This window comes from Lolium perenne, chromosome 3 (assembly GCF_019359855.2).
Source record: "Lolium perenne isolate Kyuss_39 chromosome 3, Kyuss_2.0, whole genome shotgun sequence".
In the NCBI taxonomy this organism is placed as follows: Eukaryota; Viridiplantae; Streptophyta; class Magnoliopsida; order Poales; family Poaceae; genus Lolium; species Lolium perenne.
In genome coordinates this window covers 25433134-25455770 of record NC_067246.2, presented here as the reverse complement: position 1 = coordinate 25455770, position 22637 = coordinate 25433134, and the positions used below count along the sequence as shown (strand labels likewise).

The 22637-nt window shown below is 42.6% G+C and overlaps 1 protein-coding gene and 3 long non-coding RNA genes across 25 annotated transcripts; 2 read left to right on the top strand and 2 right to left on the bottom strand.

Annotated features, from left to right (window-relative positions):
- Positions 1-943: 943 nt before the first annotated feature.
- LOC127338094 (uncharacterized) lies at positions 944-2762 on the bottom strand. The gene is made up of 3 exons (XR_007874196.2): positions 2475-2762; positions 1418-1647; positions 944-1069 (listed from the first exon to the last, which is right to left on the bottom strand). It is a non-coding gene; the product is annotated as an uncharacterized lncRNA (long non-coding RNA).
- A 1392-nt stretch (positions 2763-4154) lies between these two features.
- On the top strand, positions 4155-7390 carry LOC139838382 (uncharacterized). Its single transcript, XR_011754692.1, has 3 exons — positions 4155-4549; positions 5754-5837; positions 7114-7390. It is a non-coding gene; the product is annotated as an uncharacterized lncRNA (long non-coding RNA).
- A 1841-nt stretch (positions 7391-9231) lies between these two features.
- LOC127340979 (uncharacterized) lies at positions 9232-14270 on the bottom strand. 15 transcript variants are annotated; one of them, XR_007875098.1, is made up of 8 exons: positions 13804-14270; positions 12730-13434; positions 12586-12626; positions 12428-12484; positions 12261-12332; positions 10494-10637; positions 9780-10210; positions 9232-9658 (listed from the first exon to the last, which is right to left on the bottom strand). XR_007875098.1 is itself a non-coding variant. In XM_071827806.1 (7 exons), the coding sequence occupies exons 2-7, from the start codon at positions 12813-12815 to the stop codon at positions 10122-10124; spliced, it is 489 nt and encodes a 162-aa protein (XP_071683907.1). In that variant the 5' UTR covers positions 12816-13434; positions 13804-14270; the 3' UTR covers positions 9679-10121. The 15 variants fall into 15 exon arrangements, 2 of the variants coding, with proteins under 2 accessions (XP_071683907.1, XP_051222710.1); XM_071827806.1 differs by lacking the exon at positions 9232-9658 and having other exon boundaries at positions 9679-10210; XR_007875108.1 differs by lacking the exon at positions 9232-9658 and having other exon boundaries at positions 9679-10210; positions 10494-12484; positions 12730-12781; positions 13279-13434.
- Positions 14271-14462: 192 nt separating this feature from the next.
- LOC127340980 (uncharacterized) lies at positions 14463-22196 on the top strand. Of its 8 annotated transcripts, XR_007875119.2 has the most exons (8): positions 14465-14995; positions 15089-18219; positions 18421-18559; positions 18939-19112; positions 19882-19977; positions 20903-21041; positions 21141-21246; positions 21539-22196. It is a non-coding gene; the product is annotated as an uncharacterized lncRNA (long non-coding RNA). The 8 variants fall into 8 exon arrangements; XR_007875117.2 differs by having other exon boundaries at positions 14463-14995; positions 18939-19977; XR_007875114.2 differs by having other exon boundaries at positions 14466-14995; positions 15089-17871; positions 18165-18219; positions 18939-21041.
- Positions 22197-22637: the final 441 nt, after the last annotated feature.

The following is a 22637-nucleotide window of genomic DNA, read 5'->3' as shown; positions in this document are numbered from 1 at the left end:
GCAATGAGAAAATTAGGATGATAAAAATGAACTCCTGACTTCTAGGCAAGTAATCTAGATGTAAGCATATTACTAAGAAGAGAACTACCTCTGGCCGTGTTAGAAACTCGTCACTAAATTTCTTATTGCAGGGTATCAAATCCTCACAAGGGAATACATTTCTTCTAGGACTATGACAGGGACAATCAACCCTCTAATTTCTGCTTCTCCAATGCCTCCTTTTTCCCTTCTAAAATTGTGGTGTAGGCATATACACACAGGAAAAGTCCCCTTCCTCAAACTGAAAAATGAGGTCGCTATTACTGTTGTTATTTCTTAGCTGATGCTAGGCATGTAGTCTCCTTTTTAGTAGTTATAAATCCTATAACCATGCTTTTCACATGTCAATGTACAACACTGTATATGTTTAGCGAATGTGGACCAAGTAATCGTGTAGGTACCAATACATCTCTATATATACTGCACAAGGTTTACGCCGCGTAGTGCCTATGCATCTTTAGTAGGTATACGGTCAGTATTAACAAATGTATGCATGTGTTTGATGGTTAACAGATTACTATTGGACTGCTAAATTTCAAAATCAGTATATCTGAACATCTGTTAGAACTAAGATGAGACATATAATGCAAGCAAGAATTAGATGAATTTCTGAACAGCTGTTAGAACAGGGCCACGTACCTATTCCCTTCTTGCCGGAAGTACATGTGGCTGGGGCGATGAAAAGAAGACAGTGGAAGGAGAAAATGGTCATCGGCGCTGCCGGGCACCGGTGGGACAGATTGCACATGGACTTAAGACGGACCCGTGCTTGAGGCCACTGTTTCCCATTGAGTTTGCAGCGTCCAACACCACACAGATGCCCGAGATGGCTCCAGGCCTTGCTCGAATCGCCCCGGAGCGCCAAGGCTGCCGCAGGAGAAGATGTGGCACATGTAGCTGATGGGGATATGTGCGGGCACAGTGCAATGAGCTCTGCTTTGTCGCAACCCCATTTGCATACACAACATAGTTGCATTTCTATAGCTAATAACATGAACACAAACTCTGAAACCAAGGTGGAAAGGAAGCCCTACAAAAAAGAAAATTAAGGATATAGATGGGTTGATAGAGTATGCAATAAACATAGAGAGACCTACAACATATAGATAAGACCACCAAAAAATAGTTATAGAAAAATTGCCTTGTAAAAAATTCAAAACCCAGAACTGGGGAACTGTTTTTTTTTTGCACATGGGCAGGGAAACTATTCACGACCATAATGTATTGAATCTAAAAGGTGGATGCTAGCATAGGCACTCATACATCATCCAAATCTCTGAGTAGATGTTTTTTCTATCGAAAGAAGGGTATATTAAATTGCACAGTAAGGCTAAGAAGCACACTCAAAACTGAATTACATGCTAAGAGTGTTTCCTACCTTTTGAAGCCCCCCTTTGTTTCTTGGCCGTCAGGGGATGTCTACAGCGAGGTGTGCTTCCTAACCATAGAGGAATGGAATGCTCCAGCTGCCTCTTCCAGACATCGGAGAATCTCATGGCTCTAGTCCCACTTCTAATACTCTTCATATCTCCTCGCTGTTCATCGTGATGCCACTCCTGCCCTTCCATTCTGCAACCAACCACTCAACGAAGTACACACACCATCATCCTGTTATAAAACAGTGTGCATCAGCAGTCTGTAATAGGAACATACAAAAACTCTAGAAACAACTATTTCATTTAAAAATACATGCCTCCATATTCAGCATGGTATTATCAGAATTCCCAAAGGTCATTTTTCTAGAATATTTTTATTTGGAAGTGAATATACTATGTGAGAATCTCTAGGATGTCCAACTATCAAATATTACACACAACTGGATGTTACCAAAAGGGTCTAGAAATAACTATTTCACTTAATAATACATGCCTCCATATTCAGTATGGTATTATCGCAAGAACCATTCCCAAAGGTTGATCCTTCTGAGGAATGGTTGTGGGCTCAAAATGACTATTGCTGGTCTATCAACCTTCTTGACGCTATCAAAACAATCAAATTAGGCAGAATCAGTTCCATCTTTAATCGCCAATAATTGGTAGGTAGAACTTCAAGCTGAGAATCCATGCCAAATATATACCCATGTTCACTGGGAATACATACACTCCCGTTTCTTCGCTGCAAAAATCAGTGATTTGTGAAAATAGCAATTTCACAGCTGCACTACCCAACCCTTCTAGATATAAAGGACAATCCTAAAAGCACCAGCAATAGTTGATGCCACTGATACCGCAGCACCATTTTACCAATGAAAAAGCACACATACTCTTGATTCTTCCTATATTGAGTTAATCATCATCATAGTAACACAATTTACTATTGTCCTTCTTCTAGTTTTGTACATGGCATCATGGTATTATATACTTATAATGCGTATGAAATAAGAAGTTTGAACAAAAAAAATTGCTCAAATGAGTTATTCTATCGAACTCCCTTACCTCCATTAGACCAGACAAACTGATATGAGGATGCACAAATGCAGCTGGGATGCTCACATTATATACCATTTTGTTCTTCAAGAGATTTCCTTGACGCAAAATCAACGGTTTTGGAAGGCGGAAGCTTGGTTCACCGTCACGGCCAGGTCATGGTATTCAACTCGGTGCAGCATGGCCAATTCAGGTGTGCCCCTCGACCACTGCTGAGTACAATGGCAGGCCTCATCCTTGGCCTTAGCTAGATGTCACAGGCAATCTTCTCTGATAAGCCGGATGTTGTCGTCCTTGACTGCGCGGTGTAGCTATCGCTGCAACACGCAGCGGTCACATCCCCGCCAGATGATCTCCTCAAGCAATGCAGCATCGTCCTCCTCGACGGTGATGCGTGTGTACATGGCCACCTCGACCACGAACAGGACGTTGCCAGTCTCTGCTATCAGATGCGCCAAGGGCTTGTGCCTCCTGCTTAAGGCCTCCATAAAGGAATTTTCCTCCTAGATCTACATGTGCATTGCAAGATATCTAAATGAGACTGTCTACAATACCTAAAATTTAAATTACTAAAGGAAAATCACAAACAATGATACGAAATTCTGAATATGAAATTAACATAAACTAAATATCATGTAACAAATTTGTATCTGAATTCAAATAGGTCTGAACTTGGAACAGGAAACATGCTTGCAAATCAAAACAAGAAATATGTAGAAATAGCATTCTAGCAATTTGAAAGATACACTAAACGGAGGAACATATCAGGGCAAAAATACATGAACTAAAATCACCAGCACGGATATGTTTATCCACCAAGACCTGCAACTCTCTCAAACATGAGGAAAGAAGCATAAAGAACATATCAGGCGGCTCTGTGGTCAGGCTCTGTGAAAGAAGGAAGAAGCTGTAACATCCCAAGAGTAATACCTAGATCCTTTTTACCTTTCTTGCATTGTTGTCATGTCATCATGTTGCATTCATACATATCACCACCTTTTGGCTTTTATAAAATTGCATTTGGTTTTGACGTTGCTTGTGTTTGCTTGTTGTTCTTCTTTTCTTCCTCTCTCTTGGTTCACCCCCCTCCTCTTGTGATGTTCCAAGAAAAGCTAACAAGCCAAACCTATCCCTCTACTTGATCTATATTTCAAATAGGTCATGCCAAAATTCTTATATGGTTGCTATAAACCTCCCCTCTCTTTCTATTTTGCAATGCTAATAAGATGATCTTGAGTTGGGTTTTATTCCTCCCTCAAATGGTTGTCCTACTTAAGGTTTACCAAATATTTTGTACACCAAATATTTTGAATTCTATTTAAACCTCTATGGCTCCCTCTCACTTTCTCTCTTTTATTTCTCAAGCCTACCATGTTGGTATCCCATGCTTGAGTTCTTCCCTGAATTCATTTCAAATTCTTCTCTTCTCAAATTTCAGCAAATTACTGAAAGAAGAAAAGAAAATAAAAACACAAAACATAAAACAGTAAACAGTAAAGAAATAAAGGAGAAGAATCTAACCTAGCCTCTTTCTCCCCAGCCAGCAGCCCAGCCCGAGCAGGCCACTGCAGTGGCCCAGACCAGCCCAAGTGGAGGCCAAGACCCAGCCCATCCTAGAGCTACCAGAAGTGGTAAACGGAGGAGCCCCTCTCGATCGACGTCGTCGTCTTCTCCACCCTTTTCTGGAACGAAACAGAACGGCGTCGCCTCGCCCAGCTCACGGCCAACCACTGCCTCCGTTGCTTTATAAGCAGCGCCAGCAGCTCCTCCCAGAACCCTAGCCTCCCTCCTCCGTCGCGCCGCCGCCCCGTCTCCATCTCCTGCACCTCCTGTAAAACCCTACCGAGAGGAAAAGCAACTCCGGCCGTCGTCCGCCTCACCACCATGGACGCCGGCGAGCCAACCTGACCGCGGGAACGAGTCCGTGCCGTCCTCCTCTACCTCCTCCTCGTCCTCCCGAATCTGACCGCCCGCAGTACCTCCACAAGCTCGTCGTCATCGCCAACGTCTGCCTCGGCCACATCCTCGTCCTTCTCGTCGCCGGCAGCTCCACAGCCCTCCTCCTCGTCTCCGACCACCCCTGGGTGAGCACCACTTCCTCTCCTCTCCCCTGCATGCCTCAACACCTCTGCACCGTCGACGTGAGAAGGATCTGATCGGAAACGAAAACGAAAAACGAGAAAAGGTTACAGTTTTGTCTATTTCACGGTGGCCACTTTCGACGCAGATCACCGGCTACACAGATCGTTTCAGCACGTGTTCCTGGTACCATTAGAAGCACGCCAACTTCCTCTTTCTACAGGACTTTGAATCACCCAAAACGGAGCAGCACAGACGACGCCATCGTCTTCCAAAGTCAGACCGAAAAACAGATGCTTTTCGAAATTCGGCGTCGCTGTTTCGTCTGTCTGTTTTCCGGCGAGCCTCGCCGCCACTCCGGTGCACCAATCTGAACTATTCCAGTACCATTCGAATCTTGGCACATCCAGCATGCTCAAACTGTCGAGAGCCTCGTGTAAAACTACCCAGATCTCTCGCTTTAGACGCTTTAAAGTCCGTGCAGAAATCCATCTACAGGAAATGCATCTGTCACGTTTCAGTTTCGGCTGTCAAGTTTTTCAGTCAACCGAACACCACACCTTACCAAAACTGAACCCCCTCTCTGATCAATACTCTCTACCTAGCACACTGGCTACCACCCTGCTCCCTCACGCGCGCAGCCCTGGGTTCGAATCCCCTTGGGCGCGATAAACCAAAACCTTTTTTGTTTTTTTTTTAGTTTCTGAAATTTTGAAATCTGGATACTTTTCAAAGTATTTAAAACTTCACTTTTACAGCTCCAAATTTTACAAACTTGATATCCTTGACTATCAGAAAAACATGATCTATCCATATATAAAGTTTGTTTAAACTTTTGAATAACTAAAATTGGACAACATTTTAATTTGGGATTAAAATGATAAAACTTGCTATATTCATAACTCTCTTTCTACAACTCCAATTTGCACAAATTTTATATCTATTTTGCATCAGAAAAACATGAGGATTTAAAATATTAACTTACCATGCATCATTGACATCATCTCTGGTTCGGCCAAATTAAAATTGCAAAATGAACTAAATGTTATGTGTGGGTGTTCCATCTTTTCATGCTATATTTAAACACCCCACTTAATTATGCTATGTATGAAACCTTTGCATCTCATGCATCATATTGCGCATTGCATTTCCTTGTATTGATTTGTGCTATTACTTTCTTGTATGTGCTATTTGCTTCTTCTCGAGTAGACGCCGACGCTGAGCAGTTCGAGCAGGAGTTCGAGTACCACCCCGAGGAGGATCGCGCTTGTGCCACTACCCCTGATCTGACAGGCGAGCCCACCTCTTCACCCATTTTACAGTTTCTTGCTCGTTGATCTATTGCTATCCCTATATTGCGATTCTGTTGTGTCACATGTCCTATTCCACCTGTTACCCTATATGAACCGAGTTACACCTCCTTGCCTTACCTGATGTTTGTTGCTTGCCAGCCTTGCGAGTCGTAGCGCGAGTGTAGGGTCTTGTTGATATCTCGAGATGTTCGGGATATCTTGTTGGGAAGTTGATACATGATACACATATAGATATTTTTTGCTGTTATTTTGCTACAACTAAAATTGCTAAGGGATAATAATTATGCAGAGGCATCGGTGAGCCCCTTTGCGAAAGCATCGGATTTTTGTCTCGCTTGTGTCCCCTAGGACCCGAGTTCTTGTTATCTGTTCTAAGGCTGAGCGCACTAACCACTCGCGGGAGGTTTTATCGGGACCCCCCATCACCCACTACCTTTTTCTCAAGTCTGTTGAAAAGGGGGCCACAACCTTGGTTTTATTTGCCTATGCCATGTATGCCATGTATGACATGCTTTACTTACTGTTGCCTTCGGGTGTTTACTTCCTGTTGCCTTCGGGTGTTTATATTCTGTACTGTACCCCGTGGAACGTTTAGCGAAGCGTGTGGTTCGCACGCCTAGCCGTTAACGCAAACCCTGAGTCCGCATCGGAGTACGGCCGAACTTCGTTTCGGGTAGCTTAGTCGGGTGGCCCCCCTAGACATTCTTGCAGAACTGGGAACGGTCTTGTCGTGATATCTCTCCTTCGCCAGGTAGGGGGATAGAGCATGCGTGTATGGGAACAGTAGTGCACCCCTGCAGGGTAAATCTTTTCGGAAAGCCGTTCCGCGGTTATGGACGACTTGGAGCTGTTTAACTCGATCATAGAACAACTTACACCTAATCTTGTCGCTAATAATTTGCTAATAATCTGCCTAGTAAGTTAGCCCTATTACAATGGATACTGAATAAAATTGTCAACTGTGTGAGTGCCTTGCCAGTACTTCTTTGCGAAGGGGGGTCGCATTGGCTGGGTTTTGATTGCAGAGTATAGAACTGCTAGCTCATGCGCTCTCTCACCTTCTCTGATAGACGTATGTTGTAGCGTGTCTCTATAAGTTAGTTCTTGCTTTGCTGCCGCTAAACTCCACATATAGCCGGGCGAAGTTTATACCGCCCACCAGCGAGCACAGCTGGTCTTGTCTCGCAAGTACGTGCCATTGGTACTTACCCTCGTTTTTCTCCCTCTTTTCCCGGAACCCGCTTTTCGACAAACAGGTACGACAGATGATGAGCAGTTCGCTGGAGGCTACTTCGTTGAGTTCACGGACGACGACCTCGTCGGTTAGCAGGATCGCTCCTAGGCAGCAGCCTGTGGCTTGTTGGTTATGGACCCGATTGGTTATTTATGGACTCTTAGTCCGATTTGGATCTTGTCTGTACTCAGACTTATGTTGCTTCCGCTATGTATAATGTACTGTTGGACATGTTGTCCATTAAGTGTCATTTGGATCTTGCTCATTAGAGCTTTGCTATAAACATTATTTCCATCTTTTGTGTCTTAGTGTTTATGCTGTGATATTATACCTGTATACCACCCTTGTACCCTGTGCACCGTGCGTGTTTGTTTGAAGTGCATAGGAAGGTGTAGCACCCAGGCCTGGAAAGTTAAACGTGAGTCTATGAGGTGGGTGTTGTGTGCATGGGCGTGTCGAGCTTTGCTTGGCCTACCCATAAGCTTGGGAATGCGAGGCGACCTCACGGTCTCTTGTAGTGACCTCATGCACATAAACCCCTCGTACCTGCGCGCTCTTGGTTTTCCTACTCCTGGGGCTTGCAGAAGCCTAGCAACAGCAACAACCACCGTACTACTGCTGATTCCAGGAGCAGGAGAAATTGTAGTTGGCTTGGATTCGTGTAGCAAGAGCATGCCTAGTTAGTCTTTGTGCAGGAAGAAAAGAGGCATAGATGATCTGGGGCAGCAAAAAAAAGGCGTTCTTGATGCAGCAGCGGACCATCGCGCTGTTGATGCAGACTCCGATGGATCGTTGCTGTTTCTGATACTCAGCCTCGCTTCCGATCCATCGCGCTGTCGATGCAGCAGCGGACGACGGAAGGTCACCGCACCTGGGCGGTGATGCGATGAGATCCGGCCACAAAATCGCCATCTAGATGCTCCCGGTCGTAGTTGTTTGATGGATCTTGCCGGCCTAGAGAATCTTAGGGGAGAGAAAGAGAGAGGCTACACACCTGTAGGAGAGCCGCCATCGAGATGGCGCCGTGGCTGGAGCGCTCAACTCGCGGAGGATATTCTGAGGCGGCCAGGATCCATCGGAGCTTCTCTTCACGGCGTGGCGGAGTCGATGGTGGCCTTGTGCAACCCTCCTCGCGCTTGTCAGCGACAACGTGGCGGAATCGACAGCGTGCTCGTACTCACGGCTCATGCTCGATGGCGGCGAGGTGGCGGATTCGACGGCGACCTGGCGCCGCCCTCCCCGCGACGCTCGTCAGAGGCATCCTGACAGAGCCTCCCGCGGCGGGCCTCATCGCGCTTGGCGGCGGCGACCTAGCAGAGCCACCCGCGACGCGGCGCGCCTCCTCGCTCTCTTTACGGAGCCTCATGTGCTCGTTGGCGACCACCTGGTGAAGGCTCCCAGCCTCCCACGATGCACCTCCACTCCATTGCTCTCCCGTGTCCCGTGCGATTTAGATAGAGAGGAGAAATGTGCCCACCTGGCGAACCTTACTGTTGATTCGAGAGCAACCGTCCATGAGGGGAGCTACAGCGGCGGCGGGACGACGGGAGCGCCTCGGTGACAGCCATCGCTTGGAGTTTTCTTGTGGTCAAAGCGGTGCGGCAGAGCGGCAGGAACAAATCCATCATGAGTTAAGTAGTGCCAGACAAAACCGGAAACTGAGCAGCTGGCCCACCATAAATTGCAAAAGCCACATCGCAACAGAACATAACACTAAAGCAAAAGAGAAGAGAAGAGACCAGAATGTGCACGCGGCAACACCGCAAGAGCAGCAAGCTCACCTGAAAATTCTCATAAGACACCAAAACTGTACACAGAATAAATTCTGGAGATATCAAACTATCAAAGTAGCATATGTGTTAACACCACAATTATGAGAAAAATCGAAGTTGTTCATCTTTAGTATAGTAGATATTACAGGCTTACTGGGTCTAGACATATTTTATCTTATATTTTGCCTAAATCTGCATAATTGTTCAGTGTACGAGGGAGTGATTATCTGCAAAGTGGGCTGCTATCATCCACCGTTCCACGTCCTTCCCGAGTGGCTATGCATGTAAGGGCATCTCCAACGGGGCGACGACCGTTTGCGTCCACGTGGTCGAAAAATCCGTCTGCACCCTATTCCAGCGGGGCGACGCATAGTGATCGGGCCTCAAAAAATTCCAGGGATGACCAGTTGTAGCTCAGGTCCAGCGTCCGCATGAACGTGAGGTTCCCGAGGGCTGGGGAGAGCTCTCCGGTGAGCCCACTGATGTTCAATCTCAGCTCCACCACCCGCGCTGTCGTTCCACGAGGACAGCATAGGAGAGGCACCGTCGCTGAGGTGCGCTTTGAAAGGAAGCAACACGGCCTCGTCACCAGCCCTCACCATGGTGATCATCAGGACAGCAACAAGTGACCATAGCATTCTCATGACCATGATCCCCATTGCTATACCCTTCTTGGTTTGGTTGCCCAAGCAGCAACTGCATGCTAAGTTTGTACCTGGCCATCTGTGCTTGCCTTGTACCTGTTAGAAGCCTTGTGTAATTCTTCAGTACCATTTATTTCAAACCACTTTGTACCTGTTACAAGCATTGTGCAATTATTCAGACAGTGTCTTCACCAGTACCATTTATTTTGGTCCACTTTTCTCTTTCAAGAAATGATGTACACACTCTGTCGGTCTGTCCACTCTTGACATACCTTATTCACTTATTGGGATAGCATGTACACTTCATATCTTTTTTATGGTCATCATTGATCCGTGCCGACAAACGAAACAAAAGAGCCTGAAAAGTATTCTAGGGATATAAATTCAGAATATGAACAGTATTCTAGACCCTATCATTATGATATCCCTCGTTCAGAGGAAGGGACTCCTCATGTTGCTATGTCAAGTTCTTGAACTATGAATGATCTTTTTCCAACTTAGAATGGACTGAATGGTTACATATATATTTCCAACTCAGCATTTATTGCTGCTCCCTCCTCCTGAAGCTCATCACGAGCCCATTCTTCATGTACAACGTGGTACACAGTTTGGGCTTAACCACCTGGCAACTGCAATATGATTAACTGCGGAAAGGAAGCTACTACAGGGCAACAAGCAGGTGAAGAAGGCACCATCCCGAACCCTGTTCAAGCGTTCCACATATTATAGATAAGTATTTCAAAAAAATAACTGAAACATCATCAAACCAAACAATAAGAGCAAAACATAATAGAGAAATAATTTGAAGGAATATACATTGACTCGTATATTAGAAAGTAATAATTATTGATGCTACTGAAGAACAATGAACAATTTCACCGGGCAAGCAAAAATAACAAAATTGTAATAATTATTCCCTGAAGTTTATGTAGGATTGGTCCAAAAGCTGCATTAGACAATAATTGGACAATGAATATTTGCATTACCTGATTCATATGTGCCGTCAAAAAGCAGTGGGTGGCGGCAACATAGTCCGAACAGTGGCTTCTGCTGGAGGGATGGGGCGACGACAACAGAGGCCGCGTCCAGACAGAGCAGTCCACTGGGTTGCCTATGTATCAACATAACACCTTGCATAGCAGAGAAAAAATCATCATGATTAGCATGTAAGACCATTAATGTACATCGATCCCAGTATGACATGGCAAGAATACTGATCTAACTGTCGACTCCAATAGCCTGTGCAGTATGATTTTTCTAACTAAACATTGGATCTGCCAATAACATTAATTGTGAAGAAGTAACACTCTTAGCACAGAGTTATTCTTCTTACAAAATTTTACTTTACTTATACTCTGTAACAGAATAATAGAATAACTCTATTTGTTTGTCACTCATAATGAATTACTGATTTCCAGGATGAAATGGATAAAATTTATGAGTTATCTAGCAGTGATAAGTTACGTAGCCTTAGAAAATATCACAAAAATTATAAAAGACAAGATCTCTCTCTCATAGCTCCACACATTGAATGTTCTTTCTCTCTTATTTTTTTTGTCTCATCATGTCTTTCAGCTCGCATATTCCCCCTCCCTCGGCTACACCACCAATCCACTTATTCTCGCCACAATACCTACAACTATAACACATTAACTAAATGGATAAGAAACCAACACATGCAAAGAGGTTCATACAATATGCCAAATTCTTAGACGGTCGAATGAAATATCATGCGAAGACCTGCAATATGTGATCAATCATCCTCTCCTCGAAACAGGAGAGGATGATTGATCACATATTACAGGTCTTCACATGATATGTGATCAATCATCAATGTCCAACATCAGATTCTCATCTAATCCATCGCATATCATCCGTAAATTATGGAACAAAACAATATATAACTATATACAATGTTGCACACTCACATTTTGTTATGAAATTAGTGTGGATCGAAAATTAGAAGGGAAATAAAACTACGCCTATAGCTCCACCTTTTAAAAGTTGCAGTTCCCAAATTCCATGACAATCCTCTATCACATCATAGAGAAAATTTTCAACGAGGAATTTGAGTTTGTGTGCTTATTCCATACTATCAAAGATCCATCAATCAATGATTTGTTTCTTTCTCGATCATCACTGACTAAATAATATTGTGAAGAAAAAAATTATTGACACATGCCTCTGTTAGTACCTTACAGCTTATAATTTCAGCCTAAGGATCCCATATTATACTCTTTGCGGCGACGATCTTTCCCTGTCTATCTCATGATCTCAAGACACCAAAAAAGAAATTCTAATACGTAGAAGTTCATGGCTTGTTCCTAGCCACAGCCACCATGACGTGGTTCATCGCTTGAAAACAATATTTCACTGGCCTGGAAAAACAAAAAGTGCACCACTCTAAACAGACAATGTGTGCGCAAACAACATTTCAGTGTAACCAAAGAATAGTTTGTGACTTTACCATGCTCTTTATTAAGACCATGCAACTCCACAATTAATTTAAATTGCCCAGTTTTGGTGAGGAATTACTGGTCAAGTCAGCAAACTACAACCTAGGCATGCCTACCTGAAATTTCTTCACATAGTATATGGGCAAGCATGCTCTCATTTTACAACGTAAAGTAGGAAGTGCTTGTGAAATGCGGCGTACATTCAATTAAATGCCCATGTGTTGACCACACTCTTAATTTTACAATGTAGGAAATGCTTGTGAAATGCTACGATAAATTCAGTGTAGGGAGTTACACCTCTCAGAAACAGCATGTGCTGAACCATGTCCAAATTTGTGGAAGCAGATGGTGCTTTGGAGTAGCTGGTATCTTGAACCAAAACTCACAGAAGATGGCACTCATATTTCAGGAAGGTAGTGACTTCAAAGCACAAAAAAATAGCAAGAAAATTTCAGATGTTTTACCTATTTCTTGACAGAGCCTTGTCAATTGCCTTTTATATCTGGTTGCATTTCCTAACCCTGATGGAAATGCAGGTGATCGAATGCAAAATATCATAGAATGTCAGATCCACCAAGGCAAATCAAGACGAGCATATTTGATTGATTATAGCTTCACGTACTGCCTCTGTGTGCCAATTTTCTGGTGAATATCCAATTGAGCCTGTTGTGTGGAACAAAGTTCTTCAATTCAGTGATTACAGAGACATTTCAGTCTGTCCACTGCTCTAGATTTCAGTAAGTATCACTAGATTCCAGTCCATTACCTACTAACAAATAAATAGCTTTTTCGTTGATCATATCTTCTGAAATCAGAACCTACGTAAAAGCTAGAATATGTTACCAAAGCCATAAGGATACATGAGAGTTTTCTCTCTCATTGTGCCACACAAATACAATTGTGGCTAACTACCTTCCTGACTACCATATACTACTTAATAATGATGAAGCACTCCTTTCACTTTCCTGACAAAAAGTATAATATGAAACTTATTAAAAATAGGGCAAACGAATTGTGGATGGCTTGAAAATGAACTGTCAAAATCTTCAGTCCTTTCTGTCAAAAAATGGGCAGAGATAGTATGTCTCAAAAGTGACATTAAGTAATTGCAGGTTTGGAAGAATTTCAATCAGCCTATATACACAACAATATCTGTATGGAGGAATTCTATAGTTTCTGTTAGATGTTTCAAGGAGTACCACAAAAGCCACAAGTGTTACATACATAGTGGCTAGGTAAGCTCCCAGAATTTGGAGAAGATCTCTATTCAAAGATTTTGGTGAATATATGTAAATGAACAAAAGATAATTTCCACCTGAGAAGATCTTCACAGAAATTTTGGTGGCCCTTCACCTCCACCACAGAATCATAAGCACACTCTGAACCGCCTTGTTGCAAGTATTATCTGGCTCTCTATGTAGAGAGAGATGAGTACAACACCAATCACCTAAGGTATTCTTCAGTACACAATCTGTATCACAAGAAAAAATAGTTCACTCACACAATACATTAGGAATTTTCACTCTCAATATATATATGCATAATCAACCCTCATCATCTGCATGCTTCTCAAAATCCATCATAAATTGCACAGTAATCTTCATATAAACCAAAACTACTCCCAATGAGCTTCATGTCAAACATTGCTTAAAAACCTAGAGCATTACACTAATTGTATTGTAGTAATCATCAGTCACAACACAAATCAGAGATCGTTTGAAGGGGAAGAGAGCCAACCAAGGATTGAGCCTAAGATCAGTAAGATTAGAGGAATCGATCCAACAAAAAAAGCAAAGGAAGGGGGTGGGGGTGGGGGGGGGGGGGGGAGATGGCGTCACACCTTGCTGTTGGGAACGAGCTTGGATTTGAGAAGCTCCTCCCTCAAGCGTTGTTTGTCACGAGGATTGGGGATGGATGAACAGGATAGGGGACGGCGGCGGCATAGGCGGGGACAACGACATCACAACCACCAATGGCGAACGAATTTTGGGAAGACCTGGCAAACGAATTCTGGGAAGACCTTGAGAAGGGTTGGCCTGCCTCCTTTCCATCGCCAGAGAAGCAGGAGAGCCTCCGTCCGCTATTATTTCATGGGCGGCGCGGCGCTCAACGGGCGGGAGGCATGGGTCGTAGAGCCTCTGCCGTCTTGATCTGAGGGAGGAGGCCGGTGGACTGGAGGTCCTCCGAGCTCCACAGGACTTGGAAGAGGGAGGAGGCGGACGATGGTCGGCGGCTCGGGTCGTGGAATCCGCGCAGGGGGAGGAGGATGAGGAGCGAGGGTTTCGAGTGGTGGGTTCACGTTCCATCATGACGAGGTAGCTGGGCTTCGGCCCAGTTTAGCCCGTGCGAAACGACGAAGCCAACGACGAAACGTTTGACGTACGAAGGTGGGGGAGAATCTCTACTACTTAAAAAGACTAAACTGGTTCCTTATTCTGCCAGAATCTCAATACGTCAATCCTTTACGTCGTCGACCAATACTCCCGTCGCTGTGCATTTTGCAATTGGGTCCCTTGCAAATTGGGAAATTATTCCACAGTCCCCCCACCCCAACATTTTCCCCATCAGCCGCCAGCAATCCCTTTCTCTTCCCCGGGTAGCCGCCGCCGGACTCCATCGCTCCACCTCGTGCGCCGGCGCCACCACCCGACACTGTGGTCGTCTCCCGCAGGGAGTGGGGCGAGGAGTCTCGGCAGTAGAATTGTTTTGTTTTGCTCGTTTCGTCCGTCGCTCACACCCGCAGTCCTCCACCATCCTCTAGAGCCCGGATCCACCCCGCCCTGCCCCGATCCATTCACTCCGGGCAAGATTTGCTCCCCAATCCCCGCACATGTGCATCCTCCTCTGCTACCATCCCGTCAAGATGAAGCTTTCCTTCCTAAGACACAGATTCGAGGTCTCTGCCTCACGTCGTGGTGGAGTTCATCAGCGCCTTCCAGGGGCACATGGGCGTCAAGGCTTCTTGCCTCGAACATTCTCTGGTCGCCCCCATAACTACGCACGTCGCCGGTGAGGAGAGCCCCTCGGCATTGGTGAGTGTCCATGACCAACTCATCTTCTTCTCCCCCGATTTGCTTCAAATTATCCCTGCGTTTTTGATTAATTTGGAGTCTTCTTGGTGCCAGCACCAGCGTGTACCAACCGGCACCTTCGGGACTTGATAGAATTTGTGGATCTGCATTGGTGTGCGCCCCAGTGGCACCACACAGCCGTCGATGGGAGGAGCGATGTCTCTGAGATCCTGGTGTCACCACGCAGCCGCCGATGGGAGGAGCATTGGTGTACTATTGGCCTTAAGTTCAGTTTCTCTCCTCACTTGATTGTTTAGAGTCCAAATAACTTTAGTTGTAGCTTTCTGAGTTTATGGAGCAGTTATAAAACCTTGCATGTCAAGAAATAATATGGCCTGGATTTGTATTGGTCTTCATGTATATACATCAGGCATTCCGTAGTCATCATTTTTCCTTCTTTTGGAGTTCACACTGGCCATTATGATTACAGAATGTTCAGAATCATGTCATTAGAACCCTAAATGGATGATATATATTTAAAACGATGATGCTTGTTGCCTGCTGATGCTTAAATGATATTGTGTCGATTGCTGCATATATCTTCATAGCCTATTTTTCTAGACCATTATCTTTTCACAGATTATGCATGGTAGATCTTTAGATGTTATTTCTGTTTAGGAGTCAAGCATTAGGATCTCGATGGAAGCGACCTAGCAGCTTAAGCTGCAGGGCGTGGAACTGCTCCGCTTCCAAAGGACCAAGCTGAGTAGCGATGACTCGTTGAGTGATTGGTTGAAACGACTACAGTCTAGGAGCACGCAGCAACATCAGACATTTATCTTTTTTCAGTTTTCTTCTAAATTACTCAGTTTGTTCCCTGATTTTGGTTGATCGAATTCCAACAACTTTCTTGCAATTTGAATTGCGCATTGGTTGAGGAGTGCCTAGCAGTTGGCAAGAGAAGAGGAGCAAAAGAACAAGAGGATGCAAGATTATTTTATGGTTGTGGAACATATTTTCCCGGATTCTATTTTAATAAGCAATCTATTTTGTCGCTGTTATAGAATCCCTTTTAATGGTGTTATCATGTTTCCTATTTAGGCTGTCTCAACATAGACAAATATGTGATGGCAAAAAACATAGAGCAATATGTAGGTCATTCTACTTTGGTTAGAAATGCTCATTTTCCTCAAATCATGTATTCCTTGAAATGCCAGTGCCATGTTAATATGTATAAGTTATAGATGGCCCTTGGTACCAACTTGGATGCATGACCGTATGGTATAATCACTCAATGTACTATTTAGACAAATGACTGATGGAAAGTTGTTTTATTTTGTAGAGTTAATAGCTGATTCTATCTGTAGACAACCATGTCTCCTCTATTTTTGTTATGCTAAGCTTTCTCACATAATTAATACTCCTAAAACTCCCATGCCACAACTCTCATGCACCCTGCCTCCTCAAAATTCAGTTTCAGCTTACTTGCGTTTTTTTAGTACTTAACTATAACCTGGGTAAATGGTGTGGAAGATTATCCAATAGAGTATCCATTGAGCCTTTTTTCTTAAGAAAAAAGATATAGTCATGTAATACAATCAATCTGTTTATTAAAAACTTTCTTAGTTATTTGAAAGCTTAAATTGCATTTATGTTTGAAAACTCTGTTATGTTTGGGCATTTGTCGGGTCACCAGGGAAGGTGACCAGCTTTTACACAGAAGCTCCATCCGTTTGCTTTGCTTAGCCTGCATTATTATAAGTAAAAAAGTGTGGATTTATTTATTATAATATGGACCATGATTAAACTAAGGTGGATTTTGTCGAAACTTAGATGTGGATTTCTCTGGTAGTAAAAGGTCATCTATTGCCCTATCCCTGTTTAATTATTTCATTGCAACATACCCTGTATTGCACGAACAATAATTGTGGATGATTGAGTGTTCAGATGGATTGGCTGGGGAAACAACTTTGGGCATATAAGGCCCACATGCTTGACATCTCGAATTATTTGTTCTTTGGCATGACATTATTAAATCACCTTTTAGTTCTCACTACAATCCATTTTATGCTGGAATTGGCAATGGAGACATGGATGGGGTTAGTTTATAAAAGTTGGTATTCCCAACAGCAAGATTTTTATCATCAACCAAAAGGTATCCTGATTACACTAAGCCTAAGTTAATAATATTGTGCTTTTGTAATTGCCTGCATTATTATAAGTATGAGATTTATACCAAGTCGTCATTGTTTTGAGTAGTGTTTACGACAGTAGGTCAAGAATGTTTTGACTTGAGTGATGCATCTTATGGTATTGTATATCAATATATGTTGAAAGCATATGTACTAGATTGTTTTTGTGCATTAATGCTCGTGTCATAGAAACTGAGAATCATTTTTCACCTTGAAACATATGACGTACATTTATGCTGCTGGTATGTGTTATCCAAACGGTCTAACTGAAATTTACGATCGAATGTATTACAAATGCATTGTATTATTATTTTGTGAGTTGCTGCAGCGCTCATTTTTGCGGTAAGACGGGCAATTGCCGTCAAGACAGGCCTCCTATCTTCACATTTTTGCTAAAAGTTAACTTGTGTTGTGTTTCTTCTTAGTGAACATATCAGAATCAAGCTGAAGAAGCTACACCTTTCATGCCCTGAGTATCAGAGAGTTCTACAGCTGAAGGAGCTCAAATTGTGGTGACTGTTGTGTTTTACCTCTCTGCAGAGGCCCACATACAAATTTCACCAAAGATGAGCAATGACCTAGGCACTATGGTTCATACACAGATACCTGGAACTACGACATTAATTTGAGATGTGATTCCCACTACCATGATATTGACTCTGATGGGCTGTCTTGATATTATTGAGATCACCAAATTCCATATTGGTAGAAGATTCTATAACCATCTTGTGTCTTCTGTTCAATATGCAACCTTAAAAAAATAGGAGGATATGCTGCCTTTAAATATATGCAAGTAGTAGAACAGCTACACTATGTACCTTGATGAGATTCTCATGACTGTTTCTGTCTACTAAGTACTGTACAATGTAGTCTAAAAAGAGGATATGGTGGACCTGATAACTGAAAATAGATCCCTTGCAAGTTTGATTCTGCCATTGACTTTCTTTACCATGGTGGTAAATGGTAAGAAGAGTATGACCCGCTCACTGCCTTTTCAGAGCTCAAGAAAAGGAGAAGAAACTACTCAATGAAGTCTCGGGAACTGCAGTGGTGGTAAGTATCTTTTATATCTGTATAAAAAAATAAGAAGAAAAACAACCCGGTACTGGAAGTATAGAGCGTTGTGTGTTTTTGTGTTCGTAGGATGACATAAAGAGGCTCAAAGCAAAGGCAAAACAACACTGACATTTGCCTTTGTTTAATCTTGAATAGTTGAAATTCAACATGTTAACATTGAGATGCTTCTTTTGACAGATCTAATTTGGCATATGAAAGTTGAGCCATGGACATTTGAACACAAGCTTGGGCCTACCATATTTTACCTATGGATGTCCCCAAAGTATTATTGACCTATTCTGATACCGGGCAGCTGACATTGGAGCTCACCTTGGATGTAGGCATCTTACAAATTACAAATAAAACTTCAAATCTCTTATTTTTCAAAAAAAAAAATCTTCTTGATTAAACCTGCTGCATGATAACACAATATACTTATATACATGATGTCTTCTTTTTCTTAATTGTATATATATTTATTATTTAGTTGTAAGTGCTCGAGCGATTCGCAGTGAATGAATGTGCATATTTCCCATTTTAAGTATGAAACCGTGGCTTTTTATGTATGCGATTCTTCCTGTTGCAATCAGTTCTTTTAATTATTTTTAAATACTTTTTCCTCAGTATTGCCTGTATACTGATTCAAATTAGATTTTTTTTTTGCTTTCTTGATAGTATCAACTAATTGAAACACGTCCTGTTTCTCTGATTTTCAGGTGGCCTCTCAGAAGAAGCAGCCAATCAGCATCTAACGTAGTAGCATCATGTTCCGCTTGGCGCTGTACGGCTGTAGGGAGCTAACCTAACGAAGTTGCAACAGCTAATTTCTATCTGGGTCGTGATTCCCTCAGGTGCAGTTGTCGTCCGCTCCACCGCCTAGCAGCTAATAGGTATATCTATGGCAGTGCTTACCTAAAATTGATATTTATGCTTACGGTCCTTTAAAATTTTCCAAGACTTGTGCTATCTATAGCTACAGTTTTAGCATAGCTCAATGACCAGATGCAGATATTTATTAAGAAGACAACATGACATTACAAGTACATAATCAAGAACTCAAGAGTATTAGATTCAGATCTGGATCAAAGCAGAACCATAGGACATATGATAAACTACACCTAGAGACATGACAACCTGAAACTTGGATTAAACAATAGTAATAGACCTAGGAGCTCTCCTCCTAGCAAGCAACCATCAATCTCCAGTGTTTTAGTGCTCTAGAGCCTGGATAGGGAAATCAACAGCGTAGGAGGGCAATTTGATGGGAAATTTTTTTCATGTCCAAATTAACAATGCATATACCGTTCCCTATTTATTTGTACTGGTCCTATCAGTGGAACTTGGATTGCATTTTACTGACACCTTTGTTGAGTGTTTATTTGGGTTCGGAGGTGAGAAATTAGGATTACTGAATCTTTGTCTTTCTAGCAAAGGTTACATACTTTGTAAGTTGTTTTAATATGGGCTTAATCTCCACTCCATGGATTATCCTCCCACTTTTGTATTTTATTGAAAATTCTATGGTTATTAGCCTTCAACTGGTATGTTTCTTGGCAAATCGTTGGGTGACAGAGTTGGCAGCTATGCTTAGATCGCATATCAGGGAAGACAACGATTATTTTTCTATCTTACATGCTAATTATAGTACTTGAAATGCAGAACGTTAAGAGTTCATAGTGCTGATGTGCTTCCTGTTATATCAGTTTGTAAAAGAGTGGTAATATGCTACTACAAGGCTTATGTTTCAGAACAAAGGTAATAATATAAGTTCTTCTCTGTTTGTTTGCTTCGGTCCACTGTCGATACTCTGTTATTTTTACCAACCATTGCACTACTTGACATGGCAAAACATGAATTTCCATTGGACGTTTGTCTTGCTCAATGGATACATCAGCATATTATGGCATATATGCTTGTATGAGCATGAACAGTCATGATACTTTAGTTAGAACTCTTCACCAAGTGACCCTCAATTGCATCTGAGATACCCCGCACACCACTTTTGAAAACAACCCAATCAACTCTGCCGTGAACTGGGTTTTTTTTTTGCAAAGGAAATACTATTATGCTGATGTATTTCCCACTAGAAAACCGGTGATATTTATACCTAATTACCTGCAGATATGACAATTTATTGTAAACAGCCTTAGATGTATTTGTCCAAAAACACCAAGTTTGTTCTGACCATATGGGTGGTTTTTGTGATTGTGTAACGTCAAACCAGCCATTACAGCTGCAATAACGGTGATTGCTGCATACCAAAGTCAGTCTATGATTATGATATAGCCAATGTTATTCAGTGGCCGGGGGAGAAATCTGGATTGTTTTCAGTGTTCAACTTAACGAGAACTAGCGAGTAGACATTGTTTTGCATGCTGGTTCAGTTGGATCTTTGGAGGGCTTGACAGATATTTGGAAAGCTCTATGAAAGCTTCAAGTGATGCCCAAAATTCTTGGTGGCGAGTAGTGAACAAATATATTGCCTTGCTTAGGTGAATTGAAAAGGAGACACACATAGGACCTTTTAGTTTTTGTCCTTTGTGTGTTCATGAAGAAGAAGATCTGTACCATGCTTTAATACGTTGTGAGCATGTCAAACTCTTCTGGTATGCAGCAATAAATTATTTTGATCTGAATTTGCCTAACCTGCACCCTATTACATTGGCGAGGGACTTTCTAGATAGCCAACATTGCAGTTTCAGTTCCGTGGTGCATCTGGAGAAACTAGAAAAATTATCATCATGGACATGGAGAAGAGAAGTACCAGCCAAGGAGAGCGAATGAACTAATAAAACCTGAGTTTCGTAGCAAAGAGAAAGGTAATACAAATACAATCGTGCAGAAGTGGCAGAAATCGGATGACAATTGTTTTAAAATTAACACTGATGGTGAGGAACGGCATGTTTTTGGATGGACAGTTTCGGCATGCTTGCTGCAGGAAGTATGAAGGTACGGAGGCCCCTGACGACTCAATCCTTGCCTGAAGAGATGGATTAATGCTAGCAAGGGAGAAATATTGATATTGTAAGAAAAATGACATTGCAAAGAAGAAAACTCTGGCATGTATCATTTTACTGCTTGACGCATTTTGCAATTCGTTCAGTGTCAACTTATATCTAGATTTCTTTACATACTTATATAGAGTAGGAGGTTATTATGAGTTGATTATATCTAGATTTCTTTACATACCTATATATCTAGATACCTTTACATACTTATATAGAGTTAGGAGGTTATTATGAGTTGATTATATCTAGATTTCTTTAGATACTTGTACCAATTGGGAAAACTGTGACAGTTGACTATCACATTTCAGTTAAGGGGGAAGCAGTACCTTGTCACTGAATTGTCTCTTTCCTGAAGGCTCTTTTCTGAAGGTAAGTACCCCGAAGATGAATTGCACGGCCAGAATTGGAGTTTGCTGATGGCCACCACCAAGATATGGATAGAGAGGCGGGAGCAACCACGAACAGCCAGATCCATCGTCTTGGATGGAGGACGGCCAAGGCAACGATGGTGCGGTGACGATGAGCCTACTAGGTGTGGTCTTCGAAGGCTCTCGAACGCGGAACTACGACGGTCCTTGCACTGGTGATGGAGAGGCAAGGGAGGGACCGGTCTGCGCTCGGTCTTCTTGAGAGAGTGGTGGAACTCGATAAAGTGGGTGAGCTCGAGAGAGTGAGGAGGCGGTCAACTTTACATCCTTTATGAATATCAAAATGTTGTTTGGACTAATCAGAAAAGAAGTATTCCTTTTGTACCTATGTTTGTGATTTGGCTTTAAGGGGAAGAAACCCAAAGCGTCCTGTTTTTACTAGAAGTGATTGTACGCACAACACCAAATTGCAAATATAGAGATTTGAACTTGAGCGGGCCGGGATGCATCAGCCCATCCTAGCCACCGGACTATGCATCAGTATACTGTACCTATGTTTGTAGCATCCATATTTTGTGAGATAATAATACATCTAAAAGTAGAGGTTGTTGAGTTGACTGTTATGATGGTCCAGAACACATGTGTGGGACTTACCGCGAAAGAGTAACAAGAAGACCTAAAACTTGGAACCACGCAAATGCTCAACAATGTTATCTTATTACTGCGATCGGTATTATCATGTTGTAGTACATTATGATATCCCTGATTTATTTTAAATTTCATAGTGGATTGTGAATTATATATATACATTGAGAAATAAAATTTAAGGATCCGTGGCAACGCACGGGCATTTGTACTAGTAGGGAATAAGTTGGTTCTTTTTAAGTAGTGTAGATGTAGACTAGGAAACATGCCCGTGCGTTGCAACGGGATATAGAAATGTACTGTAGATTGTGCGAAGGTATCCAGAATAAATTCTCGTAGCTATTCTCCGGCGATAGCAGAGCCATGTACCGCTATCGGCACCTTACCCTATTCC